Source organism: Aphis gossypii, chromosome 3 (genome assembly GCF_020184175.1).
Source record: "Aphis gossypii isolate Hap1 chromosome 3, ASM2018417v2, whole genome shotgun sequence".
NCBI classification, from domain to species: Eukaryota; Metazoa; Arthropoda; class Insecta; order Hemiptera; family Aphididae; genus Aphis; species Aphis gossypii.
The window spans coordinates 45463256-45474889 of record NC_065532.1 but is presented as its reverse complement, the minus strand read 5'-3'; the positions used below and the strand labels follow the sequence as shown (position 1 = coordinate 45474889).

The 11634-nt window shown below is 24.8% G+C and overlaps 3 protein-coding genes across 9 annotated transcripts; 2 read left to right on the top strand and 1 right to left on the bottom strand.

Moving 5' to 3' along the window:
* Positions 1-93: 93 nt before the first annotated feature.
* LOC114124546 (uncharacterized) lies at positions 94-2103 on the top strand. 4 transcript variants are annotated; one of them, XM_050202703.1, is made up of 5 exons: positions 94-233; positions 389-515; positions 704-754; positions 1048-1188; positions 1299-2103. In XM_050202703.1, exons 2-5 carry the CDS (start codon positions 418-420, stop codon positions 2005-2007), a joined length of 999 nt encoding a protein of 332 aa, XP_050058660.1. In that variant the 5' UTR covers positions 94-233; positions 389-417; the 3' UTR covers positions 2008-2103. The 4 variants fall into 4 exon arrangements, with proteins under 4 accessions (XP_050058660.1, XP_050058659.1, XP_027843636.1 ...); XM_027987835.2 differs by having other exon boundaries at positions 140-253; XM_050202702.1 differs by having other exon boundaries at positions 135-515.
* LOC114124545 (mRNA cap guanine-N7 methyltransferase) lies at positions 2042-5635 on the bottom strand. Of its 4 annotated transcripts, none has more exons than XM_027987834.2 (9): positions 5432-5635; positions 5275-5321; positions 4928-5078; positions 4625-4866; positions 4361-4542; positions 3245-3415; positions 3075-3186; positions 2271-2403; positions 2042-2190 (listed from the first exon to the last, which is right to left on the bottom strand). In XM_027987834.2, the coding sequence occupies exons 3-9, from the start codon at positions 5073-5075 to the stop codon at positions 2156-2158; spliced, it is 1023 nt and encodes a 340-aa protein (XP_027843635.1). In that variant the 5' UTR covers positions 5076-5078; positions 5275-5321; positions 5432-5635; the 3' UTR covers positions 2042-2155. The 4 variants fall into 4 exon arrangements, with proteins under 4 accessions (XP_027843635.1, XP_050058656.1, XP_050058657.1 ...); XM_050202699.1 differs by having other exon boundaries at positions 5271-5321; positions 5432-5634; XM_050202700.1 differs by lacking the exon at positions 5275-5321.
* A 2243-nt stretch (positions 5636-7878) lies between these two features.
* On the top strand, positions 7879-11396 carry LOC114124569 (peptidyl-prolyl cis-trans isomerase sig-7). Its single transcript, XM_027987861.2, has 7 exons — positions 7879-8067; positions 8401-8533; positions 8601-8705; positions 8772-8927; positions 9327-9423; positions 9485-9720; positions 10360-11396. Exons 1-7 carry the CDS (start codon positions 7998-8000, stop codon positions 10976-10978), a joined length of 1416 nt encoding a protein of 471 aa, XP_027843662.2. The 5' UTR covers positions 7879-7997; the 3' UTR covers positions 10979-11396.
* The last annotated feature ends 238 nt before the right edge of the window (positions 11397-11634 follow it).

The window sequence follows — 11634 nt, the reverse complement described above, 5'->3', positions numbered from 1 at the left end:
AATTATCATAATGAAACCGTGGATCAATAAACATCAAATTCCCTTTCCTTCATGAAAACAGTGATACCGTTTATCTCATACCTAATACCGGCGGCAGTTTGTGATTATAATCGACTGCATAATGCATATTATCATTTATAACATAAATATTATATTAATAAAGTTGTACTAGCCCCGAATCCCGATTAATGATGACCTGAATGATACCGTTCTCCCGGCTTCGACGACTATTTGTAAATTTTAATGTTTAAATGTAATTTTAGAAATTACTGTATATAATTTTAAGTTTTTTGTATTTTGTCTTTTTTTTTTTAAGTTTTATCTTTTAGTCTAGCGTGCATTTGAATTTAAAACTGACGTGTACTTTTATAATTTTCATTAAATTTAGAATATTATTAGTACACGACATTTGAAAATATGACGACATTAAGAGAAATGAATATGAAACAGAAGGGAATTGTAAAAAAAAATCTAAGGCCCAGATGTGTCGTTACAGATCCTTATGAAAAATTTTGGTAGTATTTGCTAATATTTATATAGAAATGAAAACGGTCTAAATAACATAATATACTCACTTTCTTACTAATGATTTGAGTTCTTTGCACTGTCTATTTTGCAATGATTATTTTATTTGATTATTCATCAGTAAAACTATCCATGGGTATAAAATTGTTTTAATCATAAAATATTCTTTATTTTATAGGCCAATTTTAGATTTAGAAAAATCTCAATTACTAGTTGATGAGATGGAAAAGTAAGTATCAAACCTAACATACTTTTTGGTATTAACTAAACAAATTGAGCTTTAACATCTATAAATTTAACATGTTATTTTTTTCAAAATATTCACTTTAAAGCACTTGTCTAATCAAAAAATATTTTTATAAATCTTGACCTAGTAATTAATTAGTTATTATGCGTACATGCTTTTAAATGATATTGTTTAATTTACTGATAAATAAATTGTATTAAACCTAATCATACTATACATCTAATGTTAATCCAATTTACTTTAATAGTTTATTTATATTTTTATTTTATTTTTAGAAGTATATCTAAAGAAAATGGTAAGTTAAAAGTAGATTGGTTTACTTTAAAGAAATTACCTTTGGATGTACGAAAATGTCAAATTAAAAATCTTTCCATTGCACATAAACAACATATAAGTCCTGAATTAAAAGCACAAAGGTAAGATTATTATTTATTACTATATAATCATAAATTATGTTTTTTTCGAGGTTTTTTTTTATTAAAACCTAATAATAAATATTTATAAATATGTATTCCTGTACTTGCAGATCAGTTTTAAAAATGGGTATCAATGAAGTTAGTAGATGTATTGAAAAAGATCAAATAACTTGTTGTTTGATAGCAGAAGATGTGGCAAACTGTATGATTGCTAAGCATTTGCTTTTTATGACTTCAGCAAAAAAAATACCAGTTCTAATTCTTCCAGATATGCGTTCAATTACAAAACGTTTTATAGGTTTTTCTTCTGCAGTGTTAGGATTGAAGAATGATATATTGAATAAACCAGCAAGTCCTTTATATAATCTCTATCAAACTATTATTCAACTGTCAAATACATTTAAAAATCCAAATATTAAACAAATCAATATAAGGGAATTGAAATCTAAAGAAAAACCTGTAGGATTAAATGTTAATATTGAAAATTATTTACTTAAGAAGCCCCGAGAAGGAAAAGCTTTTGTACCAGGAGGAACATCAAATATTCACACATTAAATGATTTATCATTTATACCTATTGCAAAAATGGTAGTTGAAGAAGAACAACCTTTTGAACATGAAGAAGTACTATTTGAAATACCAAAATCTACTGATTTATTTAGTATCGACACTAAACCTACAGTCATTGAGGATACAGGTGAATCTGTGGAACGGAAAACAAAAACGTATAAAGCGCCTTTATTGAGATACCATGGATTAAAAATGAAAAAAATGAAACCCAATCCCAACAGAAAACTTAAAGAAAAAAAAAGTAATTAGTACGTACATAAAAAGGAATACAATTTCATATAACTATTCATATTGTTTATTTATTTTATATAAAAAAATATATACATAAATAAATTATATAATCAATATTTAGTAAATTATTTCAATTTAATTCAAATTAGATCTTCAATTAACTAGGCTACATTTTTTGGAACATAAACACCATATACAGAGCTGAAAAAAGAATTGTTAAAAATCAAATATAATTTATTTGCATTTTAATTACTAATATAATATAACTATATAAATCTTACTTGCAACTTCCCATTCAGATTTTGATAGTGTTCCAACACTCTCTAGTTTATTTTCTTTTAAAAACTGTTTGGCTTTGTCATAATCTTCATCTTCTATTCCCATGAGTTCAGTTCCTTTCCGTGGAGGATAGAACTAAGTATAGAGTTTTATTTTTAGAATACAAAATTTTTTTTTTTATCTTTATAATTACATAGCATGTATAAATGTATAATAGAAAATAACTAATGTGGTTAATAATCTAAATTTTTATTTTCAAATAGTAATTAAGTGTTTAAAACAAAAATATTACAACAAAATTCTCATTTTTCTTTGTGAATTAACATAAGTAAAAATGTTAAACAAATACTACGTATCGTAATAAAAAAATGTATTGGATAAAAATAATATGAACTAAAAGAGAAAAATATCAAAAAGTTAATGTTGAATTCAAGCACTATAAAATCACTAAAAACACTTTAAAATTATTGAAGATTAAACAATTGTATTTAATTCAGTAACTCAGTGTTGTAAAAAATTTACATTTTTATGTTTGTAACTTTTTAGTTTGAAATAAGTAAATTTTTTAAGGCAATGATTTTTTAAATTTTATTGTAAATCATATTATTTTACTTTTATAAAGTAAAGTAAATGATGATAAAAAATAAATATAAATAAAATAGTTTTAAACACCAATATCAAAATAATACACTATCAGCTTGAGTCCAAATTATAATTACTAAAGTCATGATTTAATGACCAAAGTTATATTATGAATCATTGTATATTAGTTATAAAATATAAATATTAATTTTATAATTAAATACCTCTAAAGCTGTTAAACGGTTCAAGAGATTTGCATCTAAATTTGATCGTTTTTCAAAGTATTCGGCAAATGTCATTTTCATTTTTAGTTCCAATCCATAACTTTTAGCTAACCTATTTCATAAATAATTGTAATAAATTAAATAGTTAAAGATTATACAAATAAACTGACTTTTCCAAAACAGGAAAGTAAACTAGGAACTCTGGGCAGTCGACAACTCCTTCTAAATGAAAATTATATTTTGCACCAAATAATGGAAATGGTTTGTCAATATCGCACATAAACTCAATATTATAGATACTGTTACCAAATTGTTTTTTACCACATTCTTTTTGACGTCTCCTAAATTAATCAAATACAAATTAATATCATATAAATAATCGTGAATTAAATTAGTTATTAATATATATGGTAGAAAAGTTGACTATCAACATAAGCATGTAATGTAATATATATGTTAACAGTGCTATGACTTTTTCTTTAGATATTCTTCACTACTCAATCTATTCTTTTGTTCTTATAATATTTAGTCGCCAGACTATTGTCCCATCATGGTTCACATATAATCAAATATTCATTACGCTCATACACAATATTCAAACCCATTCAGTTGCTATCTGAATATCATTTATTTTAGTGCCCAATTTATGTTTTATTCAAAAGATTATTGCTGTAACTTTTGATCTACACTTAATTTTCCTTATAATGTAATCCTCATTTATTTTGGACTTGTGTTCGTAAAAACTATTTATTCTTCTGTATCCAATAACATTATATAACTGAATGATATATCTAATTATAATTCAATCTTTAGCCTCTTCTCAAAATTTTTTTCCCAGTGTTCTAATGCTGGATAATACTTCTTGTCAAATTAAACATCCTTTCTATCATTTTGATCTGCCTTAAAATACCCATCTTTCAATTAATGTTTACCATAGGCTTAACGCTTTCGACAGTATTAATTTTATTGATCACAAAATACCTATAGTATCCAAGGTGATTTTTTATACAAATTTTGAAATATTTTAACAGTCTTTAATAACCTTTTTTTTTTTTTGTTGACTGTAACAACCTATAAAACTCAAAGGTTGATCAAAAGTCTATACAAGTTGGCCTGTCTTGATAAATAAAAAATCTAATCCCAAGGGGGGAAGGCAATTCCGCTCTCCCCTTATAACCACCACTGAATATATACATATATATACATTGATATAGAATTATCTTATTATAATGGGTTCGATCAGTATGTAAAATAAAAACTAACTATTTTAAATTAATGTTACTTACACAATTTCTCTGGCATTAGGTATAGTACCTATAAATATTCCACCACTCACCAAATTTTCTGACACATTTTTTAGCATGCATTCCGCTTGTTGTAAACTTTCAAAACAATAGTGAAATGCAAATTGACAACTTACCAAATGTAATTTCATAGATGGATCTTTAAATAATGTATTTATATTTACCTAAAAATGTTTTATTTAAAAATAGATAAAAAAAAATTAGTATTTAATGTCACTAAATTGGTGAAAATAAAACATAAATTACTCTAGTGCAATCTGCGACAATAAATTGAGCATCAAATAAGTATTTATTTCTCCTTTTCATCTCTTCATATCTGGAATGACAATTTGTTATTGATCCAGGAGATATATCTACAGCCACGAGATGCTCCATACAACTTGAATTTCTCCATTTATTTAAATCGCCACCTTTACCACAAGCAAAGTCTAATACATGCATTTTTCCATCGTGAATTCTACTGTTTCTAAGCATTATTACTGCTTCCTCTAAAAAATAATAAGAATAAATAATAAAAAGCACAATAAATTTAAAAAAAAAGCATCTTACGGATAAGAGTTGATTTTACCCAATTGTTAAAATTGCGTAAATACAAAATACGAGATTCATTTCGTGCTGATAAATTATTTTCTCCATTATCGTAGTGACGAGCAATGGTCGCAGACAATGGTTCTTCACTTTTTGGGACTTCTGACATGTTCTATAGAATATTAACATATATAATTATAATGGACACATGGACCAAATGTTAATACATCAGTAATACAAGAAATTACAACCATTATAAAATGGCAATCAATAAATAAACCAGTTGTTACATGTAATGGGTGTTGGACAGTTAGATTTACAATTTCATATACTTTTAATAAAAATTTGAGTTGTTTGTTATTACCTACTATTAATCAAAAAAAGTTGGATTGGTCTTCAATTATTGAATAGGTACCTATTAAAATTAACAAAATATTTTTAATTGTATTTTTTAATTTTTAATATTAGCATTGAGTGTATATCCTCAATAATATTGGTTGATTTAAAATTTAAAAATCATTTTACCTAAAGAATACCTAACTAAACTCCACGTTTAAAGATATCTTAAATCGTGCTAGACGTTTAACAAGTATAAATCAGTACCTACACACTTGTCACTTATTATACTGTTTACTATTTACTATTTAGTGTTATGTAACTACTATCTATTAACTGTAACACTACAACCACAGAACAGGTACAGATTACAGATTACTGATGTTATGTTTTTGAAGTTCGCTCGTTGCCGTTCATTTCTGATAAGGCGATAACCGCAATAGTACATTATAATTATAATAATAATAAATAATAATTGCCTAAGCATGTGTTAAAGGGATTTTAACATAATATTATTTATTTTTCTGATACAGGTATCTCAATAATCAATAATATACTTATTACCTATTAGGAATTACCTGATATAATATTATTTATATATCATTATTCATTATTATTAATATGAAAACAAGTTTTTTTTTTAATACACAAATATATATTATTAATATAGGTATTAAAACGATAAATAATTATCAAGAAGTTAATGAAATAAATACATTGTTGATTGAATATTATAAATATTTAAGTAGATAGGTACTTATCTAGAGAAAATTTTTAAGATTTTATTACAATGCAATTTTTTTTTAAACGAACACAAACATTTAAAGTTACAAATATCCATCTCCGTGATTTAAAAACGTATCATATCTACGATGTCATAGTTTAGATGAAATATTGAGAAATAATATCTTTATCCAATTTATTTTTGATCCAGAAATTTGTTTATTCGGTAATAACAATAATTTATCTCGATAATAAATACTTTTTTTGTCAATAGACACTATAAAGAAGTAAACCTAGATATTAAGTCTAAAATAGTAATAGTGTAATACAGTATTAACTTGCTTTAAATGTTTCGATGTTAAACGGATTCATACATTTCAGCCTAGTAATCCCTCAATTTTGTTTTGTAAAAAATTTAGGTACCTACTTTTCTGTTATCCCTACTACCGATCGATGCCGCGACTATCGCGACTCTCAATACCTAGATTTATTCCTAACAATTTGTTTTTATTATTAATATTAATTAAAAATTTCAATAATCAATACTAAAAATTCACATGAGGAAATCGGCTTTATGGTTGAAAGGAATAGTAAGTACTAAGTATGAATATAATTTTACTAATTTAAACCACTAGGGCAATGATTTCAATTATCTTTATTTTTTAAGTATTTAAGTTTGTATAAGTTAACTGTTTATTTTTGTTTGACAATAGTTTTTTTCAATAACAACCTAATAATTTGGAATTATATATTTTGAATGTTTTGGACATCTAAATTATAAGCAATAAATAAAAAAAATTTAATATTTCCATCAATTTCAATTTATTAGTGTTACAAAAATAACAATAGCAGGTTAATTATATAATTCAGACTAATTTTTTCAGTATTAAGTAAAGTAGTTACACATATACACATATAAAAATATTAATATTAATAATAAAAACATTGTTAGGAATAAATCTAGGTATTGAGAGTCGCGATAGTCGCGGCATCGATCGGTAGTAGGGATAACAGAAAAGTACCAAAATTTACAAGTATGTTTATTTTTGATTTCTTTCTAGCATTTAATCTAAAATGTCTACTATTTATTTCTTCAAATGTCTCCTGCTTGTATTACGCAATTTTATCACCCAAATTCTATATTTTTGAATCCTTAGATGTTTTTTTTAAATTTTTCAAAAAGCAATAATAATAAAAACTAAACAATTATAATAGGTATTTATAAAAGTATATTGTCATTATTTTTTCAATATATTTCAATAGGTGTATGAGTGATGACAGCGATATGTATGAACTCTTGTATTATCAAATTGTTGCCATTTATAGACAAGAAAATCAAGAATGTTAAATGACCGAAAAAGTATAAAAATATTAAAAATTGTATCATAATTAAAAAATAGTAACATAAACATTTCGTGAAAATTTCACGTATTTACGGTTATTATTTTTTGAGTTTCAACAAAAAAACAAATAGAAATATCAAAACCGTTTATCATAAAAATTACACTTTTTATTTTATGTAATTTTTTTATTTTTCCTGATTATTTTGAAAAATACTGAGAATTTTCTATTTCAACCTATTTAAAACATAGACTTATAATTATAAGTCTATGATTTAAAGTATACCATTTTAAACTAATTTTCTACCAAAATCCACCCCTAAAGTTGAAACTAGAAAAACATTTGTATAGGTAGGTACAAGTCACGATTAAAGATAATATCTTTAAATTTTAATATTGAATATTCATATTTCATAAAATCAATAGGTAAATCATTGTAAAATGATTACTTTTTTTATAATGGTTCGGAATCATAATATCATAGCATCATAATATTGTTTATATGACCACACTGTTACCATACTATCTAACCGCGGGGACGCAGAAAATGTAAATAATAAAAAACAAACATAATATAAAACTGTGATAAAGTACGGCAAGTTATGCCGGGCTCTTTACTTCTGCTCGGTGTAATACTCTAATTTTGAAAATTTAAATCAATTTTCAGGAAAATACTATCATATATTTAAACCATGTCTGTTGTTCTTGAAACTACTATTGGGGATTTAACAATAGATTTATTTACAAAAGAAAGACCTCATTGTAAGTATCTACTCGTATTCTTTTAAGTAAATTTATGTTTTCTTCATTTCATCTACTACTGACTCGTCTGGCCAGTAGTTGTACTCTATACACCAAACGATAAATGAATAAAATTTAGTACATTTTTTGGATTTATTAAAGAATATACTATTATACTGGTTATACTGCCTATTTTTTAATCACCTTTTTCTAGAATAACAATTTAACTTATGCCTAATATCCTTCTAATATTTTGTTTATTATTTTCTTTTTAAATTACCTTCATATTTATTTGAAATGTAAAATTTAAGTTTTGTTATAAAGTATATAATTTTTAAATTTTAACCATTCCAGCTTGCAAAAACTTTCTGAAGCTATGTAAGTTAAAATATTACAACTTTTGTCTCTTTCATCATGTACAATCAAATTTTGTGGCTCAAACGGGTGATCCCACAGGTAGTGGATCTGGAGGACAATCTGTATATGGGTAAATAAAAAAGCTTTCATTATGTTATTTATATTTAACATTTTAATTGTATTTTAATTTAATTTAGAATTTTATCCGGTGAAGACGCAAGGTACTATGAAGGAGAAAAAAAACCAAAAATCAAACATGATAGACCTGGACTTGTTTCAATGGTCAATTGTGGTGATAATTTGTAAGTTGAACATTATAAAAATTGTTTATTTAGTTAACTGTTTTGGTAATTTATTTTATTTTATAGAATTGGATCCCAATTCTTTATAACTTTAGGTGAGGATACAACTTGTTCATTAGATGAACATATTGTTTTTGGGGAAATAGCTGAAGGTCATGATGTATTATTAAAATTGAATGAAACGATTTGTGATGCTACTCATCGACCATATCAGGATATAAGGTTTGAACATTTTATTAATATATACGTTATATTTGAAGAAGGATAGTAAGATATTTACCTGTACTGTATTAAAGACTTACTTTAAATTATAACAAAATACATTAGTGTATCATAATATATATGTTTTTTTACTGATGATAATTTTTATAAATTATAATAATACAATACATATTTTTTCAAAAATTAAACCCTTAACTAAATTTACTGCTGAATTTACTTTAAAAAAGAAGATAATAATAATATTATTTTTAAATTAATACCTTATTCTATTTAATATTGAAAAAATGTTATGTTATTAATTTTAACTTATTATTTCTCTAACAGTATCATGATCCAAATGCTTTTTAATTTTAATTTATATTTAATTAAAATATATATTTCTTAATTTTCTTATGATAGAATAACACATACAGTCATCTTGGAAGATCCATATTCTGATCCTGATGGTTTAATTGTACCATGTCAATCTCCTGAACCACCATTAGAAGTACTCCAGGTAAATACATTTTTATATAAGTATATTTAAGTTTTAAATATGAACTTATATATTTTTTCAGAGCGATAGAATTGGAGCAGATGAAGACATCACTGAAGATATAGACATTGAAGAATTAGAAGAAAAACGACTAGAAAAGGAAGCTTTAGCTCGTGCTACTATTCTTGAAATAGTTGGTGATTTACCTTCTGCTGATATCGCACCTCCTGAAAATGTTTTATTTGTGTGTAAACTAAATCCGGTCACTAGTGATGATGATTTACAAATAATATTTAGCAGATTTGGTAAAATTGTTAGGTAAATTATTTTATTTAAATTATAATTTTTTAATTTGCCAATAGTTTAAATGAAATATTGAGAAATAGTATCCTTGTTCGATTTATTTTTGATACAGAAATCTGTTTATCCAGTAAAAACAATCTTTAAGAAATTTAATTCAATGATAAATACTTTTTTTCAATAGACACTATAATGAAGTAAACCTAGGTATTAAGTCTAAAATAGTTATACAGTATTAATTTGCTTTAAATATTTCAATATTAAATGGATGTATACTAACAATATATTTCAGCCTAGTAATTCCTCAATTTTGTTTTTTTCAAAATTTACAAGCATGTTTTATTTCTGATTTCTTTCTAACATTCTATTTAATATGTCTATAATTTTTTTCTTCAAGTGTCTCCTGCTTGTACCACCCAAATTCTATATTTAGTAGCTTATTTTAATCTGAATACTTAATAGTTATATTCGTTGATGCATTGTGTGTTATGCTAGTTTATTATGTATTCAAACTATCTAATTTTATTTATTTAAATACATTTTTTAAAGTTTTAACAGAGATTTTTAAATATTTTATGGTATACAATACATAAAAATAAATAAATACCACTTTTTTGATATCTATTTAATACATATATATATATTACTTTGTTACAGTTGTGAAGTTATTAGAGATAAAAAGTCCGGGAATTCTCTACAATATGCTTTTGTTGAATTTGATAATCAAAAATCATGTGAAGATGCTTATCTAAAAATGGACAATGTGCTAATTGACGATCGTCGAATTCATGTAGATTTCAGCCAAAGTGTATCAAAAATTAAATGGTTAGGCAAAGGACGAGGAGTGAAATACACTGATAAGGATGATGAAGGAAAAAATATAAGTGATAAATATTCTAAGAACAGAAATAAGAAAAGAGATAGCTTTGACTCTAGAAATAATTACAGTAAAGATAAAATGTCAACTCATGAATCAAAACATTATAGAAAAGATGATAAAAACAATCGATATCGAAAAAGTGAAAAAGAAGATAGGGGACCCTATAACAAGTATAGGAGAATTGAAAAAGATGAAGATAGAAGACGTGATGATTATGATAAAACTAGAAAAAACTACAGAAATGAAGGAGATAGAAAAAATGATAGAAAAGAAAGAGATGAAAAAAGAGAAAAGGATGACAAAAATAAAAGAAGTTATAGAAAAGATAGAGATAAAAGAAGTGATAGAGGCGATAGAACCAAAAGTGATAGATATGATAGAGGTAGTCGTAGATAAACATACTCATTGAATAATGAATAAAACACTTGTAAATTACTTTGAAAATGTAAACATTAATAAATTTTAATTGTTACATTTTTATTGAGATTGAATATACTGGTATGTACCGAGTCTAATTCTATTAACTGTTGATAGTAAGTAGTAACAAACCAAAATTCATTATCTATGGTTGGACTTAAAACTTTTACAGAATCTTAACCCTTCAAGCTCACCTAGCATTATGCCATCATGCACTCTTCTTGATAATTCATCACGTTATCTCAATAAGTGCCAGGACCTACTAAATTACTAAATCAGATGTAAACAAACTTCTGAAGGGTTTCATCACTGAATGATTTTTCTCATCATTGTTCATTTGTTTTTTCGTGTACATAATTGTTTATTTTTAATAAAGATAAAAATAATATTACCATCTCATTTGCTTATTTTGTTAAACAAATACAAATTGTGAATTTTATTTAAAATAAAAAAAACTTTTTAACATTTTACCAATAACTCCTAAGATTAGCACGTTCAAACATATATGTTTCATCTTCATAATTTTATAGTTAAAATCAATATTTTCTACTATTATATATTATGTTATTAATTATTATACAAGATTTAATTATTACATAGGTTCACAAAAAAACTTTAAAAATTGATAATACTTA

Excerpts from the sequence above, each read along its gene's own strand:
- LOC114124546 (XM_050202703.1), top strand. The coding sequence starts at position 418 with ATGACGACATTAAGAGAAATGAATATGAAACAGAAGGGAATTGTAAAA. Across the intron at positions 755-1,047 it reads CTAGTTGATGAGATGGAAAA|AAGTATATCTAAAGAAAATG; the intron begins GTAAGTATCAAA and ends TTTTATTTTTAG. Across the intron at positions 1,189-1,298 it reads CCTGAATTAAAAGCACAAAG|ATCAGTTTTAAAAATGGGTA; the intron begins GTAAGATTATTA and ends CTGTACTTGCAG.
- LOC114124545 (XM_027987834.2), bottom strand. The coding sequence starts at position 5,075 with ATGTCAGAAGTCCCAAAAAGTGAAGAACCATTGTCTGCGACCATTGCT. Across the intron at positions 4,867-4,927 it reads GGTAAAATCAACTCTTATCC|AGGAAGCAGTAATAATGCTT; the intron begins GTAAGATGCTTT and ends ATTATTTTTTAG. Across the intron at positions 3,416-4,360 it reads CCTAATGCCAGAGAAATTGT|GAGACGTCAAAAAGAATGTG; the intron begins GTAAGTAACATT and ends TGATTAATTTAG.
- LOC114124569 (XM_027987861.2), top strand. The coding sequence starts at position 7,998 with ATGTCTGTTGTTCTTGAAACTACTATTGGGGATTTAACAATAGATTTA. Across the intron at positions 8,534-8,600 it reads GGAGGACAATCTGTATATGG|AATTTTATCCGGTGAAGACG; the intron begins GTAAATAAAAAA and ends AATTTAATTTAG. Across the intron at positions 8,706-8,771 it reads GTCAATTGTGGTGATAATTT|AATTGGATCCCAATTCTTTA; the intron begins GTAAGTTGAACA and ends TTTATTTTATAG.